We start from the raw sequence: 23,355 nt of genomic DNA on the forward strand, positions 1-23,355 counted from the left end.
TAACAAATACTTAAAGCTTTGCCATAACTGCGTTACTGAAAAGTAACCTTCACCTTTTCCACTTCTGCCTTGCAGGGAAAAAGGCATCAACGTGCGTTGAAAAGTCAAGGCACCATCCAGCAGTCGACCGAGGAGTCCTACGCTGGCTCTGCGATGGCCACGTCATCAGTCGTCACTCCAACTCAAGCGCCGTCCACGGCGGAAGACCTGTCCTGCGAGTTCTGCGGCATCGTGCTTTTCAAGAGTATGGAGTACAAGGTGCTACACCTGGAGACAGACGCACACCGGAAGAACAAGCAGTGGGCCGTGGCACAGCAAGGGTATAAGGACGAACGCGAAGAGCCGATCCTGAAAAGGCAGAAAACATCCGACTACCAGGAAAGCGAAGTGACCGGAGGTCCTAATGGCGGGTATAACGAGTACGGAGGCTCGTACGAGTATAATGAGCACGGAGGCCCTAATGATGGCTACGGTGCGTACGGAGGCCAGTGAAGTCTCTCCGCACGACACTGAAGATCGGTTCAGTCCAGGTGGTGGTTCGGGCATTGCTGCTAATTGGACAGATTGATGACCCAAATTGCCTCCCAATGAGTGTGACATGTTGGCACCTGAAAACCCATAAAAATCACTTGTTACCTTAGCTTCAGTGAACTCACTGCATTCTTTTTTCCAGCCTAGCGTGCACGATTTCAGCACGTGTGAGGTGATCCTTGTGTTAGGTTTAACCTGCAGCCGTAAGTGATGGCTTCAATGGATGTGCTTTGTAATGTTCACCTAGGCAAGGTGATAACTGCGGGAAGGACACAAAGCATAAGGATGCGACATTATCATGCCTGGAAAAATCACCAGGCTTCTTTGTGACATCTTGACTGTCCTGCGTGTGTGTGTGTGTGTCTAACCATGTCCATGGCCTACTCCATTGGTATTGCAGTGAAATACATCTGAGTGGCTGAAAAGTCTTTGTGGTGTTTGCTTATCTCTGGCTGGTGGAGCTAGCATTGTGAAGAATGGCTGGTGCAGCTTGGCACCACCTTCTATGCTTCTATGGGTATACAAGCTTTTGCTGCATAGTAGATGTTTGGGCCGTGCTGATTAGCTACAGCTATTGGCTTCGGGATTATTCGTTATCTGAAGTGTAGACGATTATGGGATGAGGCTAAAGCATGCAAGTATTCGTCATCATCGTTAGCTTATTATGTCCACTGCATGATGAAGACATCTCTCAATGATACCAATTACTTCTGTTTTATGTCAGACGACTACATCCTGTGCCTGAAAATTTTCCACGTTCGTGACACGACCTAATTTTCTGCCATCCTCAACTGCGTTTCTACTCTCTGGGCAAGCATTCTGCAACTATAATAATTACCAGTTCAGGAAGTGTGTTAATCAGAAATGTGTTCTGTGTCACATTCCTTCCTTCCATTCCAGTGAACACCCGCTGCGGTTGCTTAGTGGTTATGCTGTTGGGCTGCTAAGCACAAGGTCGCGGGATTGAACCTTGGCCATGGCGGCCGAATTTAGGTGGGGCAGAATGTGAAAAATCCAGTGTTACTTAAATTTAGGTGCACGCTAAAGAACCTCAGGTGATCCATATTTTCAGGAGTCTGCCACTACGGTGTGCCTCATATTCAGACTGTGGTATTGGCACATAAAACCCCATGATCTATCTCCATTCCAGTGAACCACAGGTGGTTACAGGTGTGTGGTTACAGGTGTAACATGTAGTTCTGCCCACCACATCCACATGCAAGGAAGCTGATGTGGTTAGTGCAGTTCGGCATTTTGAGGTGTTTGGTGGATCATCCTTCTAGCACATAGATTCCAGTGGATTAACGTCTGCTAGTTAGTCTACTGCGAGGTCTTGGGAGATACTATGCTAGTTGCTCCTTGCATATTTTTGCCAACATGTGGAGTAACTGTGCCTGGAAACTAACTAAAAATGAGGGATGTTCTATGTAATCATAAAGGCAATGCATATTCATTGCACACCTAAGCGCACCGTGGTTGTGTTGTGGGTGCGGAAACAGGCTGAGTAACGCTGCATAAATATCCCTGCATCCCAAGCTTAAATGCAGGAAAAGGAAAAGAAAATTGAGGTAACATTACCTGAAACAACAAATATCACTGTCTTCTGTGACATCACTGATACTTACCGCAAGAACCATGGTGCAAGGGAAGGGCTCTTTGCTGGTTCCCCTGTCCATGCAGCATGAAGCCCAGACGTATCTCCACATCAAAGAAGCTTATAACAGGGTGTTCGTTTTCATCTCTAGATGTAGGTAGTACATAGGTAGAAAGAGAATGAATGAAATGTTTCTTGACTAAAAGCTTAATAAGGATAGTTCTTGATTTATTAGTAATTGGTTTTCTCAAACAATTCACAACTGGAAATTTATTCTAGAATACCAAAAAGATTACCGTAAGCTATGCACTATTCAGCACTTTAGAAGGTTGAGGTATCATACTATGTGTAGCAGAAATTATACGTTGGGCATTTCAGGGTTAAAGAGCAACAGCAAATCCATTCAAGCTAGAACATTATTGCAGAAACGATATATATTTATTAATTTGGCCGAATATGGCTGATTACTAGAGAGAAAAAGGAAGGATAAGATCGAAGTGTCCTTTTTCTGAATTTACCGCCAAAACCAAGGCACCAACAGCATGAATTGGCACTGTGGTTAGTGCTGTGAATTACTTTATGTTCAATGCAATATAGTCCTTTCTGGCCGATAAATGATTAACTACGTTCCGTGTCATACTTCGCATGCAATACTCTGAAAGCTGTGTGTGCAGTTAGGTCATCAAAAAGTATCGCTACACATTTTGTAGTCTTGTGCTTTAGCAATCTAGCTCTGTGTCAGAAGGGTGTGAATTTGATGCCTTGGTTGGATAATGTTTTACTTTAAATGGACATTTGATTATTTTCCTCAAATTTTCCATGGCCTCTTTCAACCGTCGTGCCAGCTTTCTGAAATTATATACAAAACCGCAAAGCCTGTGCAGCTATTGGCCAGTCTGCTTGACCGTTCCGCAACACTGTATGCCCAAGCATGCACGTGGGGCTGCTGCAAAGTTATGCAAATTAAAACTGCAGAAGTAAACACCACAAAGCAAATTCATCTAAACAACTTATTAGCAACCATATAACACAGTTTATTCATATGTAAGAGTTGAACCTAGTTTCATTTGCTACTGAGCTTCTATAAGGAAGAGTTTCAGAAATAAATTTGCTACAAGAAACACCAAACTATTGCTTAGGGCAAACGTGTCACTGCAAAATGTTTATCTAGGCTTCACAGTAAGGGATTATACAGTTGAACCCACTTATAACGATACCAATTTAAACAATATATCTGTTATAACAATGAGGAGCTGCTGCACCGTCAACTTTTGTATGTTTTCCATGGTGAAATAGCCTGCTTACTACAATGCCCCGATGCTGCATTATCGGTTGTAATGATGAAGTCTGGCTGCTGGATGTCAGAGACGAAAGGTAGTGAAATGCGAAATTCTTAAAAAAAAACAAAAACGAGAAATTCGAGCCACTGCACGATGGGTTGCTGCTTCAACAGCCGCTGTGCGCTCATTGTCCAGCCATCCCTGCGCACCTCTCTCCCGTTTCCCTTCCACCCCTCCGAACACGAATGGGCTGTGCTCATAGCTCTAAGCCGCCCCACCCTCCGAAACACGAAGGGAGCAAGCCAATTGCGCTGCTCGCAGATTGCTTGCATGTTGCTCGCTTGGTGCTTGCATGTTGCCCCACTTTGGTGGCCCCTTTCGGGGCCACCAAAGCAATGCCTCTGTGTTGTTCGCATATCACTTGCTACCAGTCACCCCTCTTTGCACTTGTTATAGCAGTGGCATTCTTTAACGCCGACAGCCGCGGCTTGTTAGACGTGATCAGAGCGCCCAGGAAGTAGTTAGAGTGAACACATTCAGCAGTTTGAATGGAGGAAGGTGGTGGGGAGGGGCATTGGCCTCCCCACCATTAGTTTTCTGGCATCAGGTCTGCCATCCCCTATGTTGATTTTTTTCATGCAACCTGGTTATAGCAATTATCAGTCATGACAGTGGAATTTTCATGGCACTTGAATATTGTTATATGTGGGTTCGACTGTACATCCAAGCAGGTGCTGTCAGACTCTTAGGTTGGAGCAAGCTTGAGTAGAAACCTAAGGGTGGCATTGCCACTTGTTATTTGTATCTGCAGTCTCTTCTGGCTTTGAAAGTGCTCTCACTATGAGGATGCTTGGTGGGCTGTTGGAGAAGTGTAATTTGTGAATACTGCTCAACTAAGCACTATTTTTTTAGTATCATGTACTGTTGAGGTTTTTTGCCGTGGTCTGGAAGTCTGGCGTCATACAGAGGCTCGAGCTCTTGCCTACGCCGCCGGTGCCTCTAGAAAACGGGTAGCTGGGTTATGCTACTGTGGCATCACACGGAGGCTAAGCTGACCCACGCCACCATCCGTATTTCCGTGAAGACAGTTGTTTGCTTGGTGAGCAGTCGGAGGACAAGCGGTTGGCAGAACGATCAGCGAGTTTATTCAGATTGGTAGGGAAAAAGTTAAACATGTTACGAAGCACAGCCAGCTGAGGACAGTAGAGAGGACGATGATGCTCGACGACGTCATGTGAACTGTCTTCCATCTTGTATGCCACTGAATGCTTTGTAGATACCCTGTAAATATATTTATACCTCTCTCTTCCACGTAATATTTTGGTGGAGGTTGTAGGCTCTCCAGGATGCATGACAGAATCATGCTGCATGTGCTCCTTGGCTGCATCGGCAATGCCAGCTCAAGGCTAGAATGCTTCGGGTACATCAACGCACGCACCCACTGTCATCGTGGCACAGTCGCGCGACCCAGGAATCTTTTCTGGCACGGACAATATCAACGTTGTGTATGACTTCAACTGTACGAACGGGTTAGCATGAGCAACCACTGGGCCAGACCATGATGCTTGTTAACCTGATCTTTTACCTTGTGGGAACAGCCGGTGTCTGGTTTGAGACCCACAAAGAGGAACTCATCAGCTGGGACTTTGGGAAACAAAAGCTCACTGATTTGTTTGGCAAGCTTGTTGGCTGCTGGCGTGCTAGAGAGAAAGGCCATGCGTGCACAGTTCAGACTTGCACTGAGTCATATTGACCAATATTGAGGACGTGCTTGCGCTATGTCGCAAGGTTGAGAGGAAGGTGCCGGAAGCAGAAAAGGTCACTTATATCGTCAAAGGAATCACTGATGACATTTACTCTCCTTGTCTTCGAGAACCCTTCGACAGTGCAGGACATCATTGCTGAATGCCACTGCTTCGAAGAAGCCAAAAGCCCTTGCATTGCCCGCCACTTTTCTCGCCTTCCTAATGCGGCCGCAACATCTACCTGCGAGGACCTCTGTCTCCCACCAGTGCCAGCTGCATCTGACAGTATTGTGTGCATGGTCCGCTGGGAGAGTGAAGCTGCCTCTCCAGTTCCTCCCCAGGTTCACGCCCCAAACAGTGCCCACGCTACAATATCCCTGAGCCAGACTGTTGTACAGCAAGAATTGGCCAACGTCGGACTCCAGTCACTTTGCCCAGTCAGTAGGCCCAACTACCGCTCTCCTGGTGTACCCGATCTACCGCGAAGTTCGTACGCTCATCCTCATTATCGAAACCTGGAAGAATGGCACGCTTCTGATAAAAGGCCTATCTGCTTCTGTTGTAGATGCATTGGACATATTTCCCGCTATTTTTGCAATCCTTGAAACTCTCAGCCTTGGCTGAGCTTTCGAAATACCTGGTGCCCACCTTGTAGTCCCTGCCTGCCGACATACATCGAAGAACACACTGTTCCAACATCTTTGCCCGCACGACCAAACCGTTCTCCTTCGCCATGCCCATGTCTTTCCCGCTCGCCTGTGTGTCGTCGCTCTCCGTCTCCTTACTCGCACTGATCCTTTGGAAAACTTAGGGGTGCAGCACAGAGAGGTGAGCCTGCCATGATGACCTGACCCGAATTTCCTCTGCTTACATTGCTTGGCCATCATGACCTCATCAACGTGGACTTGGGCGGTATACCTGTAATAGCACTGATTGACACAAGGAGCCAACATATCGGTTATGAACTCGAACCTCTATACGTGCCTAAAGCAAGTCCTAACTTCTGCCCCGCTTGCTGTCGTCCAGGTCGCCAGCGGTGGAATTTCAGCTTTCACTGGGATGCGTGCCACCGGTGTCATTGTAGCCGGATGCCATACTTCTCTCTTGTTTTATGTCTTGGAGCAGTGCCTGCACGAAATAATCTTAGCCCTTGATTTTCTTTCGGCACATTCGGCCGTTATTGACTGCTCTGCAGCTGTTGTCCGACTCACCCTACCACATGCTGTTGACCCTCCCGATCCTATGCCGAGTCGACTATGTTCCACTGATAATGTTCGCCTTGGTCCTCCTACGCCGAGTCGACTATGTTCCACTGATAACGTTCGGCTACTTTACCGAGTCGTGACCTATGTTGCCGTTTCACCCGGTCCACTTGTTGCCAATGACAGTTACATTGTGTTGCTCAATGCCACCGTCCTCCTGTTGCAGAACATCGCATTCCCACACACGGTCATTTGTATAAAGGACAATGCCACCTGTTTTCCTGTGGTGAATTTCGTCCTCTGTCCTCAGGGCATCTCTCTTGCAACCTTAGCCCCGGCTTGCGACTACCGTATATCTGCCCTAACTAGTGATACTGTGTTACCTACCTCTGTTGGTTTGGGCCCTACAACTCGAGTGTTTGAACCTTTCACTACAATGACTGCTCTTGACCTTCTGGCCCACCATACGGAAGCACTTTGTTGTCTTCTCGCCTTGTACTGGGACATTTTTTATCTCAGTAACCGGCCGCTGGGTGTAACGTCAGTTGCCAAACATCAAATACACACCAGCGACACCAGTCAGATTCACCGACGGCTCTACTACGTCTCCCCTACTGACCACCAAGTCTTACAGAAGGAAGTTGACAAGATGCTTGTCTGGGATATCAATGAGCCTTCTTGTGGCTCTTGGGTTTCCTCAGTTGTGCTCGTTAGAAGGATGATAGCTGGCACTTCTGCGTCAACTATTGCCATCTCAACAAAGTAACCAAAACAGATGTACATCTGTTGCCGTGAATAGATGATGCCCTTAATTGTTTATATGGTACAAAATATTTTTCTTCAATAGACCTTCGTTCTCGGTACTGGCAGATCAGAGTTGACATGGACTGTGAGAAGTCCACTTTTATTACACCTGATGGCCTCTATCAGTTTAAAGTGGTGCCGTTGAGGTTATGTAATGCCCCTGCTACATTTGCACATATGGTGAACGCTTTCCTTTGCGGTTTTAAGTGGTCAATCTGCCTGTGCTACCTCGATGATATTGTATTTTCACCAACTTTTGCCACACACCTCAATTGCCTTTCAACAATTCTTCCTGTTTACTGCAAGGCTGGTCTTCAGCTGAATTCATCAAAATGTCACTTCGGCTGCTGGCAACTTACTGCACTAAGACACCTCGTTGATTCTTGTGGCGTCTGTCCTGATCCCAAGAAAGTTTGCGTCGTCAAGAATTTCCCCGTGCTAACCTGTGCCAATCATGTTTGAAGCTTTGTTGGTCTCTGCTCTAACTTGCAACGGTTCGTATGCAGTTTTGCTAACATTGCACATCCTCTCACAGAACTTCTCAGGAAAGACATGGCTTTTGTCTGGGGTCTGGAACAAGCTACTGCGTTCACTGAGCTTACTGTGCAGCTTGCTTCGCCACCAGTTCTCGCCCATTTTGACGTGACCACTCCAACGGAAGTTCGCTCTGATGCCAATGGTCGTGGAATCCGTGCTGTTTTGGATCATCGCCAGCAAGGTTGTGACCATATTGCGTATGCTAGCTGTCTTCTGTCCCAAGACGAGTGCAATTACTCCATTACTGAATGCAAGTGTCTTGCTTTCATTTGGGCAATGGGTAAATTTCGACCCTACTTGTAAGGCCACCCATTCACAATTATTCACAATTCACGATCATGCCTTATGCTGGCTTTCATCCCTAAAGCCTGCTACTGGATGTCTCGGTTGGTGGGCCCTATTACTCTAGGATTAATTCACAGTTGTGCACAAGAGTGGCTGATTGCATGAACGCACTGGTTGCTTGTCGCGTCATCTAGGAGACCCACCGGAGTCTCCCGACAACTGTGAATATACCTGTGTGCTCTCGCTTACTGATCTTCAGAACATTGGAGATGAGCAATGCTGTGACCTCTACTTGTGAGATGTCATTCTCCGGCAGACTTCTCAGATGCCTTCTCCTTCCTATTGCATGTTTGTGCTGCAGGATGGCATCTTGTAACGTTACAACATGCACCCTGACAGTCATGAACTGCTCTTGGTTATTCCCACACATATACGTCTGTCTTTGCACAGCGGCACAATGTTCCTACCACATGTCACCTCAGAGTCTCTAGGATGTATGATTGTGTTCTGCATCGCTTCTTGTGTCCCGATATTCACCGTTCCATCTGCCGCTATGCTGCTTCCTGTAAACAATACCACCGCCACAAGAAACCACCAGTACTCCCAGCTGGCCACCTTCAACCCCTTGACGTACCATCGGAGCCTTTCTTTAGTGTTGGTCTTGACCTTCTTGGCCCTTTCCCGTTTCGGGCGTAAAACAGTAGAGAGCAGTCTTGTTTACACTGCCGGCGCGTCTCGAAAATGGGTAGCTGTCCTATGCTACTGGGCGATCACGCAGTAGCCAAGCTGGCCCAAGCTGTCATCCGTATATTCATGAAGACAGTTGTTGGCTTGGTGAGGAGTAGGAGGACAAGAGGTTGGAGGAACGAACAGAGGTTTATTCACATTCGTAGGGGATAAATTAGTTTGAACATATTTGCAGGTTAAGGCATACTCGTGCTGGCAGAAGCACATGTTAAATCATAGCACACAGCTACATTGTATTGTCCTGCGAGCACACTACACAGTGTCGGAGCACACATCTAGCATGCAAGATGTTTTCTTAAATAGCCCCCAGTCCTCACTGAAATAGCCCCCAGTCCTCACTGAGCTTTGGAAACAGGTCATGTCATCATTGGCCAATCCGGTGATACGTAACAGTTGCAAAGCGCTGCCTCCGGGGTTGCGAAGGTCCCCACAAAGCACACATGCGCTGCGCCTAAGATGATTGTGCAAATGACGCAGCCAGTACACCATACTCATTGTCCCAGCAATGACAAGGAGCGTTGAACAACACAAGCTCGCCAGAAGGAAAGCCCTTCCCCAAAATGCCCAACAACTTCTTGACTGGCTTGATGGGTTGGCATGACGCATAACACTTGGCGTCGGTAATTATGTAGCAGCCTCTTGCGTGCGGTGGGCTTGGTGCTTACTCAACATGCACGCCTTCCTTTTTCTACTCCTTGGAGTGGGACCATGGAAGCCTCCTGTCGCCTTATTTTCATGACCAAATGCTGCCATAATTTGCATTCAGTGGTGCCCATAATTTACATTGGGAAGAATTCGGGATAAAAGTTAATGGAGAATACCTTAGTAACTTGCGATTCGCTGATGATATTGCCTTGCTTAGTAACTCAGGGGACCAGTTGCAATGCATGCTCACTGACCTGGAGAGGCAGAGCAAAAGAGTGGGTATAAAGATTAATCTGCAGAAAACTAAAGTAATGTTTAACAGTCTCGGAAGAGAACAGCAATTTACAATAAGTAGCGAGGCACTGGAAGTGGTAAGGGAATACATCTACTTAGGGCAGGTAGTGACGGCAGATCCGGATCATGAGACAGAGATGATCAGAAGAATAAGAATTGGCTGGGGTGCGTTTGGCAGGCATTCTCAGATCGTGAACAGCAGGTTGCCATTTTCGCTCAAGAGAAAAGTGTATAATAGCTGTGTCTTACCAGTACTCACCTACGGGGCAGAAACCCGGAGGCTTGCGAAAAGGGTTCTACTCAAATTGAGGACGACGCAACGAGCTATGGAACGAAGAATGATAGGTGTAACGTTAAGGGATAAGAAAAGAGCAGATTGGGTGAGGGAACAGACGTGAGTTAATGACATCTTAGTTGAAATCAAGAAGAAGAAATGGGCATGGGCAGGACATGTAATGAGGAGGGAAGATAACCGATGGCCATTAAGGGTTACGGACTGGATTCCAAGGGAAGGGAAGCGTAGCAGGGGGCAGCAGAAAGTTAGGTGGGTGGATGAGATTAAGAAGTTTGCAGGGACGACATGGCCACAATTAGTACATGACCGGGGTTGTTGGAGGAGTATGGGAGAGGCCTTTGCCCTGCAGTGGGTGTAACGAGGCTGATGATGATGATGATTATGGTGCCCAAACCTTGAAAGACGAGCTTAACCCTTTACTGCACAATTTTTGTTTCCTCAAAATATATTCGTGGAGTTGTATGGAAGCATAAAAGTAGCTGCACTCCCATGGAAACTAACTTTAGCGAATTTCTGTGGTTTGAATTTGCAGAGAAAGGGTATGTTGCATATTTGCAACAATGTGCAAATAAAGAAGTTGAAGATGAAAGATAGGGCTTAGTGCGATTCATACTCAGATGTTTATTTGCCCGTGACGATCATTGGTGCACTTATGTTTTAGTGTGGAACAAAAAGAAGCAATTGTTTTTGTTTGTGCAGCACAAGTGGTTCCCACACTTCGTGCAGTATGTCATGCAGATCCCCGTGCAGCCAGGAAACAATGCAGTGTTTTCGCATTGTCGAAATTTAGAACATAGAAGCACAGACGTAAGGTTTTGCCCGTGGCGACGGGACACGGCAGCGTGCGGATGTACCGCGTCCTTTTGAAAAAAAAAAAAGCAAATTCGGCCAGAAAACATCTTGCGCACCTATAGAATCGAGACGGACTTACCCTCTTGGTTGTCACTCCTGGAAAGGTCGCTGCCTTCACTGTCGGGAGGAATTGCTCGGCCATAAAAGTGGTGGGTTGCCATTTCACTTTTCTGAAGAAAGTAAACCACGTACACGTTGTTGCATTTACGCAACATAGCAACGTTCCGTCGCCAGGAACAAACTATTCCGAGATAACGAAGTTCTTTTGAATCTACAGAGCCAGCAGGATGGGGAGCATAGCGTAAGGATTTTTTTTGTGCTTTGTCTTATGGAGAATTGTATTTACAAATGGCAAAACTTACCTGTATCACTGCATGCAGGCGCGTGCAGCCTCCGCCACGTTTGTTTTGCTAGAAGATGCAAAGGATGAGCACAGATGGCAGCACAAGGCGCCGTTTTTTTTAGACGAATGTTGTGAAAATGCAACAACGTGTACAAGCAGCTCCAAACGGACTTTGCTTCTGTTTTTAACGCCATTCATCGGAATGTTGCGTAAATGCAACAAGGTGCAGTAAAGGGTTAACAACAACATCGTGGAAGAGTCGCTTGGGTAGAACAGAGATGCGCCCTCCTGTAGAAGTGCTGAATTCGTGATCACCTCAGTGCTCACGTTAGCTTACTGGTATGCTGCTCATGTCATTTCGATGATGCCAGGAGCCGCCCTCCAGCCAATGCTCCCAACGTAGCAGTAGTAAGCCTGAGATAGCTTTTGTATACTGCTACATCTCCTATTAAATTACTGCTATGGTTTTTGCCACTTGCCAGCTTTGTGCATGTGTCTGGCATGGCTTGGCGAGTGTGCAAAGCAGGCTTGTAGTAGAGGTGATGAAGGTAAGAACAGAGGCAGTAGTGGTATGGTGAAGTTATTGTTGACAAAGCTACTCGTCAGGTGTACTTGGCCATGAAATAGTATATATAGCAGTCTACTCGGAAAGGGCTTTTGGTATACTTGGACCTTAATTTCTTTTTTAATGTTAATGATAATGCAAAGTGTATCACTTCTAAAATGCAGCAATGTTACTGTTACACCCCCCTTTTATTTATACATCATTTTTATTTGTTTCTTCGTTTTCTCGCGTAGATCCCTGCCATTATACACACATTATATAAATCTAACACAGTGCCGATGATGCACAAAACGTTCACTCTTGCTGGTGCTCGGCAAATTGTTGATGTGTTTTGTTCCTGCATAAAGAAACTAAAACTGATGAGTGAACTTTCTAATTAAAACAAACTTCGGTTCCTTGACCTAGAACTGTTTTTTTCTAACCATGGGTGCTGGCAGTGCGCGCTACCCCCATCCAAGAAGAATGTCCTGGCTTGCAGCTCGACGCATTCAAAACTTGTGAAGTGTGCGATTGCCAAATCTTGTTTAGGGGCTGCCTTGTCGCAGTCGTGCCTTCACACACTATGCAGCAGTTTTGATTCCCAGCTGCTTAGACTGAGTGGCAGGCTACCCAGACAATTTGCTGTCCACCATTGCCTAATGTCTTTTAGCAGACTTAAAGGAGCCAGACCCTGACAAACATAACAATCAAAAAGAGAAAAGTTTGCATTCAAGAACCGCAGTCATTCCTTATTTTGATTGAGTGTCTCCTTGTATAATATAGGTTGCACGTAGGGCAGGCATTAGAGATGTATTTTTGGCAAAAAAGTTCTGCAGTATGTGGCAAAAAGCGAACAGGGAAGGCACGAGGCCTCGAACGTGTGAAATGCAAAAAAATCACAGGCCCGAGCTGTACACCAAGCACAGTCGCAGTGGAAGCTGGAGGAGTTCCATAGGAGCTCTATTTTCAGCAGCAAGCACTAGAGGGTCTTTGTGGTGAAGTCTCTTTGCGTCGTTTTAGCGAGAACGATCTGAGCTGTCCACCCGGCATTGATGGGAAGCTATGGTTTGTGATGCTTTCCGGAAGGCGGTCTCTCGAGCCTGACATTGCCTGGTTGTAGCCGTGCGAATTCTACGATTGTAAGATTCACTTCTTCAGCAGTGGTTCATAGCTTGCGATGACACGCCATAAAGTGTACCGAAGTGTAAACGCAAGTATCAAGTCTATTCAGTGCACTTGTTGCATCCCTTGTCCCCTGGCATGATATGATGATGACGATGATTTATTGGCAACCCCTTTGATGTTAGACGGTGGCAAATAGTCACCTAGCTTGCTTGAGTTAACCAGGTCAACATGCAACATGCTACTGCCACATGTCGGGACACCTGGTGTAATGCAACGCAGCTGCATTGGAAGGTTTGCATGTATCAACGCTATGCGGCGCACATGTCACACTGCGTTACTAGTGTCATATTTGTATGCTGCTGCTGCTGCTGATTTTTGCATGCCCTTTGAAACGGGGCAGTGGCAGTCACCTAACCAGCTTGATCTGTTCAGGTATGCTATACATATTTTTCATTCTGGCATTTATATAGATTTCCTTAATCTTGTTTTTCTTCCTCAAGACAAACCATTCATTTCTTGGCCAATCCACCAAAGTGGGTAGGAGCCACTTACATGTAGAAAACCCAAACAACTTTGTAACACTACCTATGCAACTGCAATATGGCGTGCAACCTGGTGCAATAATATGCAGATTCAATGCAAAGTGTGCACATATCGACACTACATGGTTTACATCTTGCATCGCATGATAAGTTGCATGATATGATGCTAATGATGATGGTTATGATTATTTATTGACATCTCGTTTGAAATGGGGTGGTGACACTGTAACCTAGCCTGCTTGATTTAATTTGGGATGCCACAAAAGTGCGTCATGCATGTGTCGTGCCAGCCTGTGGCTTTTTTTCGTCCTCGAGACAATCCAACCACGTTTTGGCCAATCCCCCACAGTGGGTAGGAGCCTGGCGACAGCTGTGATAGACACCAGTGGCAGCGGACAACATCACCTACTGAAACAGCTACTGGAATGAGCCGCTAATAGCTTATTGCTGTAAAAAGTTTGTTCATTGCTGCCACAACATAGCGTATGAGATTCCACTCTCGTGCAGTTGATGCTCCATTGGCCAAACTGGCCGTTGTGTTAATGATCGTTTCAGAGAACATTACAATCTAATGGAGGGGTGTGTTAGCAGCCACCTAGCCATGCGTAGCTCCCATTGGGGTTGTCATGCATTGTTTAATGAATGCAAAAATACTAAGGCGCTATGATGACCAGCGCACACGTGAGATATACGAGGCCTTTCGCGTCGTTAAAAGAAGGCGATATGTGCGTGTGTGTGCCTTCGATATCGCTCCCCACCAAGCAACTTCTGTACCTTGCATGTGGATGATGGCGACCGTTTAGTCAGGATGTTTCTATATTCTTCGTCGTGGCTACCTTCCTGACAATGTATTCCTACTATGGTATGTTCTCCTCTTTCTCCTGCCTATTCAAGCTCCTATGTGTATTGCTGTTTGTGCAATCAAATATTGGTTGAAAGTTAGTGCTTCGTCTGTCTCAGTACCGTCCCATTGTTTGTGCTGTTACTCATTTTCCTCAGACATGTACCAATCGACCCAAGTTAGCACATTATTGCTTCATTGTTTTGTTGTATTTGCATGGTCGAAATGCCACTCAGCATTCTGCATGCTTCCACTAATGAAATGGATCTGACTATTCAGTGTTGTTGAAGCAGCACCGCAATTGACCCCCGATTCTTCCTCAATAAGGTTAGAGGTGTGCGAATAGTAATTTTTGAGATCGAATACAAATTGAATAGGGCCAGAAGTATATCAAATATAGAGTAGTTCTTGAATAATGAATAGTCATCACATTTATGATAAAGCTATGTTTACATCCCAGTGTCAAAGTTAACAAGTTTCTGCCGTTGCATAGTATGTTGTTACGAAGCATTGTTCATTAAAAGCACAAATGGAGCATTAGGAGCAAACAAGTAGTTTCTTTGCATGCGCAGGGCTCTTCAGAGAGTACGTATGATCGTTATACAGCCTGTAAAGTATGGCTGCCCAAGCCTCGTATCCTGCTCCACTATGCAAGTTCTTGTGTTTTATGTCCATACTATGCTCGCTGGGGTGAAAATTTACCGTACTTTTGCTCGAGTTTGTTTAATGTTTACTTTGGCGTCTTGAAATATTCGAAGAGTACTTGAAAAATATGCGCATTTATGAACAGTGACTATTCAATCGGAAGATCGAATCGAATACATATTACACTACTCGATCCATTATTCGAAAGTTTCGAATATTTGCCAACCCCTAATTAAGATGCACATATAAGATTGCAATGTGTGAAAATACATACCTTATGGGCCTACTTTTCAGTGTACTGTCAAGACCGGCATATGTTTCTTACAGAGACAGGAAACTCTTGCACTATTGTCTACGGGACCTGCAACTATGGCAGTTCATTGAGCATAGGAGTGATGGTTAGCGCATGGATTTGTCTGAACTTTGTCATCGTGGCTTCAGACGACCTCGCTACTTTGCAAATTGATCATTTTCAGCGACATATAGCATTATAAGTGCCCTGATACACAACCTTTATGCGTGCGTACAGTAACCGACTGCCTTGCTTTGTTAAGAAAACTGAGTCTGTGTAAATTTAGAAAGGAGAGCATAATAAATGATGTTGCAACAATGCTTAAAGCTACCAGCACGTAGATAGACAAATCTGCGTACTAACCACATGGAGAAACCTTGCGCTAAGGCCAACATCATTCCCATGGCAGTTGACTGATCACAGTGCAAGATTTCCCTCCAGTAATTTTTGTAGGAAACTCGGCCATGGAGGAAGGGAAGAAGTAGGAGGGAACATTTCGCAATACAGTTTAAGCCTGGTGAGCCTGCTTAATGCATGATCATGTCACGGTAAGTTTTAGTGTCTTCTACCACTGCACTAACTGTGCTCAGAGTAGGCTCTTCTGAAAAGACAACAGGCGCTATAGCAACATGTGGCTGCTGAGTTCGCACTTTTCAAAGATGCATGAATGTGACGTATAGACTCATGTAAGGGCCGCACTTTCTTTTTCCACAATTTCGGTGAGGTGCGCTCCTTGCACGGGACCGAACCTTTTCGTAAAAATGAGCTGGCGCAGTTTTGACTTGTGCACACCCTGGATCCCTGGATGCGCCATTGCATCAGAGGTCAACGCGCAGCTCTCTCGCCATCTAGTAGCGGCATGCTGAAGTACGCAGTGAGCAAAGATTCGGCATTGAAATTTTTTCCCGAAAATTTTGGGCTGCCAAGTTGGGGGTGTGGCTCTTACTCGAATCCATACGGTATACGTTTAAATGACTGAAGTTGCAAGAACATTTAGGGTAAAAATGTGCACAAAGCAGTCGGTATGGCCACAGCCACTGGATAAAAAAAGAAGGGGTGCGGCGTGCACCGAAAACGCTGTCATCTGCCGCGGCGCCACCAGTCGGGGGCTGTTTGAGATTGGCACAGAAAATGCGTGACGAATGCGCTTCGAACGGTGTCGCCCGTGGAAACCGATGCGTCTCGTTCCCGACCATTAGCGCCGTTCGGCCCAGCCGAGCGGCTGAGAATGCAACTACGGTTGAGACCTTCGCCCTCATTGCAGCCCTCCTGACGTGGCAAGCCGCACCTTTTCTTTTTTATCCAGCGGCCATGGTATGGCACTCGAATGCCATGAACCAAGCATATTGGTTCACGCTATGGAGCGGCGCGTCAGGAGTGGATGTTTTGTGCACCATCAGCGCTTTGTTAGATTTATATGATGTGTGCATTATGGGATGGATCTGCATGAGGAAGGAAACAAACAAAAATATTTATGAAAAAGAAAGGAAACTGTAACAATGCCGCATTTTAAAAGCGATAGACTGCATTGTCACAAATTCTTAAAAATTTCTCGCAGAATCTGCTCTGGGAGTTATCTAAATGATGCGAAAGCCTTCCTTAGTAATGACGTGGTGTTTCATGGTCGTATGCTGGTGTGATACGTATAATTGCGAGAATGATCATGAAAGAATCGTAAAGCGGAGAAGCGCGCTTACAACACCGAACTATTAAGTGAGACCTGCACGAGACGACGACGTAGAAGGGACGAGTAGAGTTGTTTCAAGACGTTTTTCTTAAGTTCTTGAAACATTATTTTTATCCGTTTCCACATGACCGGTTTTTGTACTACCGACATCTTGCTAATACCATCCAAATCTTGGCCAATCCCCCGTAGTGGGCATGCGTAATCGAAGGCGGCTATCCAATCCAAGCAATGTTCACTCATGTTGCGTGTTGTAGTTCCCCGCTCTCCACAGCGTCGTTGAGTTATTTCTAGCGTAATCTGTATTGCCGACGATACCCTGCATTTGTGCGTTTCCGTTCTTCAGTAAGCGGCCGCGATTTGTCCCGGCGCTATTATGGAAATGCGACAGCGCTGCGGCGACACGAACTGCGGCGGAAGGCAGTGCAACGTGAACTGACGAGGCAAGCAAACTACTGCAGGTGGCGGCACCAGATGCACTGATGCAGTTACGGTTATTATAAGTCGTTATTCCTCTTCAGCGCCTTGCCCATCCGCGTCGAACCATATTTAAGAACCGCGCTCCGGCGGCGGCCACGTCTGCGCGGCGGCGCGGGCTAAAGAGATGTGCGATGGCGACAGAGAGTACCGACTGCTGATAGCTTGGCGCGCTGTGTTCTCGCCGCTGCACTTAGCGTTGGAGACGCGCGGCCCATATCTTGAAAGCGATCTGCGAAACGGGCAGAGTGCGGCGTGTGCTGAGAGCTACGTGATCGCTGTGTTCTTGGCGCTTCGTTCGCCTTCGACAGGCAGCACGAAGGTAAAGTCGCTCGCTGCTGAGCGCTCTATCTTGAAAGCGATCGTCTTATATGACGGACGGACGGACGGTTTTCTCTTTGGGCAAGAATATAACTGCTTCCGCGTCTGAAAAAATAAATTAAGGCCTAAGTATAGCAAAAACCTTTTCCAAGTAAACTGCTGTATATATTATTTCATGGCCAAGTGGAACTGACCAGCAGCTTTGCCAACAATAACTTTAGCATACCACTACTACATCTGTTACCTCCACCACCTCTACTGCAAGCGTGCTTTGCACAATCGTTGGCTAAGCCATGCGAGACACATGCGCAGTGCAGCTATATGTAGCATGCGCACAGCTGGCAGGTGGCAAAAACCATAGCAGTAATTTAAGAGATGTAGCAGTATGCTAAAGCTATGTCAGGCTTACTACTGCTACGTTTGGAGCATTGGCTGGAGGGCGGCTCCTGGCGTCATCGAAACGACACGGGCAGGATAACACTAAGCTAACGTGAGCACCGAGGGGCTCACAATTTCGGCACTTTTACAGGAGGGCGCATGTCTGTTCTACGTAAGTGACCCTCCCACGACGTCATTGTTAAGCTTATATTTAAAGGTTTGGGCGCCACTGAGTGCAAATTGTGGCAGCGTTTGGTCATGAGAACAAGACGACGGAAGGATTCTATGGACTGCTGCGAAATATCCCGCTCCAAGGAGAATGCGTGCGTGTTGAGCAAGTGGACCAAGCCTACCGCGCCCAAGGGGCTGACACATAATTAGCGACACCAAGTGTTGTGCGTGATGCCAACCTATCAAGCCAGTCAAGAAGTAGTTGGGCATTTTGGGGAGGGGCTTTCCTTCTGGCGAGCTTGTGTTGTTCAACGCTCCCTGTAATTGCTGGGACAATGAGTATGCTGTACTGGCTACGTCATTTGCACGATCATCTTAGGGGCAGCGCATGTGCTTTGTGCGGACCTTCTCATCCCCGGAGGCAGTGCTTTGCAACTGTTCCATACCACCGCATTGACCGATGATGACATGACCTGTTTAGCGTTGTTTACTGCTCATAATCATGAACCAACCAGCGCAAATTCGTACTCTGCTACAACGAAGGGTGCTTGTGTACGATTTCAATATGACGAAATTTCACCGCAACTGCCAAGGACTAGTACCGAGGCGAATGGAAATTTCCGCCGACGCAGGTGGTCAAATGATACAATTAAAAGCAGCTGCTTGGTACGCACCTCACAGATTGCGCGCTGTATGTTTGGGTGCGAGTGAAAGCTTGCGAGGCTGAGCCGAGAGGGATGATGGCTTGATTAGCACAGTCTTCCCGCATGAGCAAGGGGAAATGGGGAGGGGAGCGTGTGAGCTCAGGCGCGCGCATACGAGGAGGGGGAGGGAGTCCAGCCTGGCAGGCGTCTTCTTTTCTAGTGCGGCCGTGACTGCACACAACTGTCAGCGCAGGTAATCTGCGAAGCCTGCAAAGAGGGCGTGCTGAGATGGTGTGGCGTCATGTGCGCTATCTTCCCGCGTGTTTAGTACTGGAGGTTGCGTAATCTCGAGTTTCGGAGATGCATTGAAGCGAAAGGCAGAGGAAGCATTCACTCCCAGCTGTCAGTGCTTTTCGTGATAGCGTCGTCCCAATGGACAAGACGCTATTAGCCGCTGGGGTGGAGTAGACGAAAAAGCGTACCTAGCTTCACTTAAAGGGACACTAAAGGTTAATATTAAGTCTACGTGGACTATTGAAATACCATCCCATAAACCTGGAAACGCTTGTTTCGTGCGAAGAAGTGACTTACTTTAAGAGAAAATGCGTTCGGAAGCGTCCCCGTACCTCTAGCGCAGTTCAAGTCGCCCGCCCTCCGATCGAGGAGTGGCGACGTCATGGTCTCATAGTGACGTTGCGCCGTCGGTGAGTAAAACGGCACCCGCAGGCGACGCTACGGATTTTTTGCGCAAAACGCAAACGCGCGGCCAGAAACAGAGCCAAGACAGAGCCGACAGCAGCGCGAAAGCGGAACTATTGTGGCTAGCGGTAGGGAAAGCGCGCGACGATAAGCTGGTTCATTATTTTATGACGCCAACTTTGACGCTCGTTGCAATGGACGACACTGACAAAGACACATTGGCTCGCGATGCTGGGCTCGACTTCAGCGATTTTAGCACTGATGAACGTGACCTTCTGCTGAGGGCTCGCGCTGACGACGTCGTTGCGTACTACTACGACGGCAACTGTATGTAATGGCTGTACATATTCGCACATTTGTAGATTTTCCTACGTGAAAACCACATGTCTTCGACCTCCAGTTGTTCTTGCGCTTCGGAGAATGCAGGCAAGACCGACGGAACAGCGCTACGGGAAAGCACTGCTTTGAAAGGCACTCCACACGACTTCAGTAAGTCGGCGTTGAACTCGTAATCCTCTGGACGAAAGTGCAGCGAGTACACTATGCGATTTTTCGGCTTTTTGCCAACGCCCTGTGGCAGAGGTAGGGCACTTAACCGCTTCGAACGGAGAGGTTCACTTCTTGACACACAGTGATAAGTAACGTTGGATTCGCCGCTGCAGCTGCTCTTGACCAAGTTCCGCGGACCGTTCGCACTTCCCACGACATCACATGGACGTGGCGAGAAATTCTCGCTGCTTGTTCCAAATGCAAGTTTCGCGAGCCAGCAGAACCAGCACAGCACGACGCGATAATGAAACAACTGAAACTCCAAAGCGCGCGCGGCGCAGAGTCGAGCGAAAACGAAACCTTTCGACCACCCATACTACTGAAGGGTAACGTCAAAATGTTATTTTTTCTTAGAATCGAACAGAAGTAGAGAAATAGTGTTTTCTTCCGTCTTATAACCTAATGAACTGATCTTTTTAATACGAGTAGTTGAGTACTAGCGACAAATTATGATGAGGAGTGCCTTCGTCATCGGGCTAGTACCGGAATGTCGCTGGGGGGGGGTCTCAAATCTTGTCGTGCATTTACCTAAATTTCTCCGTTACTGAAGCTCTGTTCGCGATTATATTGACGCCTTAGACGTTCTGGAGCATTGCCTTATCACTTTAACTTGACTTCATAGTAAGCTTTAGTGTCCCTTTAATTCATACCGACGATGTGAAAATATCGTAAACAGGGCGTGAAACTGTATCTTTCGTTGCCGACTCTCAAATGGAACAAAATGAACGTATTAAGAGGAAGCTTCAGCTCAAGTGCTCCTATATAAATACATGTAAAAAGAGAATTCGTTTTTCTCGGCAACCACTGCACCAAACGTGACGAGGTTTGTTGCATTTAAAAGAAAAACGTAAAATCTAGTGACTGTTGGTTACGAATTTTTGAGTTAAGTCGTAAATTTTTTATTAAAAGTCGTCCAAAAATCGAAAATTAAAAAAAAACGAAACTATGAAGTTTACAACTCTGTCACTCAACAACGAAAAAGGATAATACAGTTCTGTGAATCGTATCTAATAGTACATCTAAAGGGGACAAAATTGATATGTTACACATGAATATAATAAAATTTAATATTATAGAAATACAGCTTTTGCAGCACTGTTGTAACCAACGTAACAAATTCACGTAAGATGTAAAACGACATATAGAATTTGTGCGCTTTGAATTATCTAATGGAAACGCGTTATCTGTTCTTGATGCAGAGCTATGAATTTGTAAACTTCGTCCTTCTATTTTTTCAAACGGTCGAATATTTGAAAATCCTTTTAACAAAATTCAGGCCCTAAATAGAAATTCCGCTTGCAACAGTCACTAGAATTTAACTTGCTCTCGCAAATGCAACACATTTCATTAAAATCGGTCTAGGGGTTATCTCAGGAAAACGTTTTTGCGTTTTACATGTATTTGAAAAGGGTGCGTCGGAGTTGGGCCCGAACTAAAGCTTCCTCTTAAAGCGAAAGCTTTACTGGCCGCGAACTTGCGATTTCGCCGTGGCCGTGCCCCGATACGGCACATGACGTCACATCGCGTTCCTCGTCGTTGCGTTTGCCTCGCCAGCTGCGTTGCATGCCTGATAACATGTTGGAGGATTGAAAAGGAGAGCTCGCGTGCGCCGCAACCACAGTTGAGGCGGCAGTATGAATGGCGACAATTCTGATAAGCAGGAGCAGGCCTGGAATCGACATCGGAATGAGATGAAGAGGAAACGAATGGCCCAGGAAACAGAAGAATACCGCGCCGAACGACTGGCTAAACGCCGCAACATAGCTAGACAACCAGACTAACCTGGACTTGCAATCAAGATTAACCAAGGCTAACCATGCTATGCCTTAGCTTTCGCTACGTATATCCTGGCATAGCCGAGCTGAGCCACTGCCAATTTTTTCCTTCCTTCTCTTGGCCGACAACACGGAAAATTTTGCAGCTCCTTCCATGTTTGAAAAATAGGTCGGCTACCGCAATTATTTGCATAGAAGGTCAAATTTCATTACAACGAGATTTCAGTATAATGAATCAAATTGCCAATTTTATCAACTTCGTTACATCGAGGTTTAACTGTAGTGAATTTTTCGCTAAATGTTTCTTTAGTACTTTCTTTTTCTTAGTTTATTTTCAGTTTTAGTTTAATGTTAGGCATAATTACAGGTGAAATTTCTGTGTGCATACATAAACCGAACAGAGTCCAATGGGCCCCTGATGGCTTTTGTTAAACACTCCTAGTGGCTGTGTGACACACAACCACAGCTCCCTTGAGGTTCAATTGTTTTATTAACTCTCACACACCATTATCTCAAAGGATTTCATGGGTGCCGTGTCACACGGGTATGGAAACATTAGTTTACAGCTGCGTTATATTCAAAGACAGCAACAGTTTTCTCCAGAGTCTAACCTTCGATAGTTTACGTGAAGAAGTGGGTTGGTCTAGCAAATTTTTAGATTTTCTGGATAGGTTTTCATTATTGAAAACGAGTCATTGCAAGGAGGCTTCTCCTATCTGAAGTGCCACCTGAACTTTTTGTACTGATTCTCAGGTTAGCTTAGGTTAGGTTAGGTTATGGGGAGACCATGTTAAGACTGTGACCGCATAACAGCTACAGCAACGTAACTGATCAGGCTTTGAAAAAAATATATTGATGTTCTGGAGTTTTACATGCTAAATTCAAGATATCAGTATGAGGCTTGCTATAGCGAGGGACCTACTTGTGACCACCTGGGGCTCTTTAACGTGCACCATTAACGTTACTGCATTTCAGCCCATCAAAATGTAGCCGCCGCGACAGGGATTGAACTCGCAACCTCGAGCTGAGCAGTGTAACACCATAGTTACTAAGCTACCACAATGGGTCTACTCAGACCCTGCGAATCTGTTTATGAAGAATCAGCCTTAACTGATGTTCATTGTACCTGCGAAAGCTAAGTGAACATGCCTTAACTGTTCAATTTAAAGAGGAAGTTTCGCTTAGCCGATTTTGCTTTAAGCTATACTGTAATTCTTTTGTAAAGTGCTTCACATTGACTCAGAAAACGCAAGAGAAAATGTGAATTATTAAAGAATGAACTGACACTTACTAAGTTCGTTCTTTATAAGCTTTTATGCTACACAATTTTTTTTCATTGGTCGATTCATTCGTCCGTGGGTTCTTTTGTCCGAAAGCAATACTGCAACTACGAGACAGTGTAGTGGTGGCTCTGGATTAGTTTTGTCCGTCTGTGGTTCCTTTATGTGTGCCTAAACCTAAGCACATGAGCGTTTTTTGCATTTTGCCCAAATTGAGATGCCACCAGCATGGCC

General features: G+C 46.1%; 1 protein-coding gene across 1 annotated transcript in view; it reads left to right on the forward strand.

Annotated features, from left to right (window-relative positions):
• Positions 1-959, forward strand: part of LOC126543783 (zinc finger RNA-binding protein-like) — a 28,618-nt gene extending 27,659 nt beyond the window's left edge. The window contains exon 3 of the mRNA XM_050190910.3: positions 76-959. Coding sequence (XP_050046867.1) covers positions 76-492 — 417 coding nt within the window. The 3' untranslated portion in view covers positions 493-959. The remainder of the gene's footprint in view (positions 1-75) is intronic.
• Positions 960-23,355: the final 22,396 nt, after the last annotated feature.

This window comes from Dermacentor andersoni, chromosome 10 (assembly GCF_023375885.2).
Source record: "Dermacentor andersoni chromosome 10, qqDerAnde1_hic_scaffold, whole genome shotgun sequence".
Classification (NCBI taxonomy): domain Eukaryota; kingdom Metazoa; phylum Arthropoda; class Arachnida; order Ixodida; family Ixodidae; genus Dermacentor; species Dermacentor andersoni.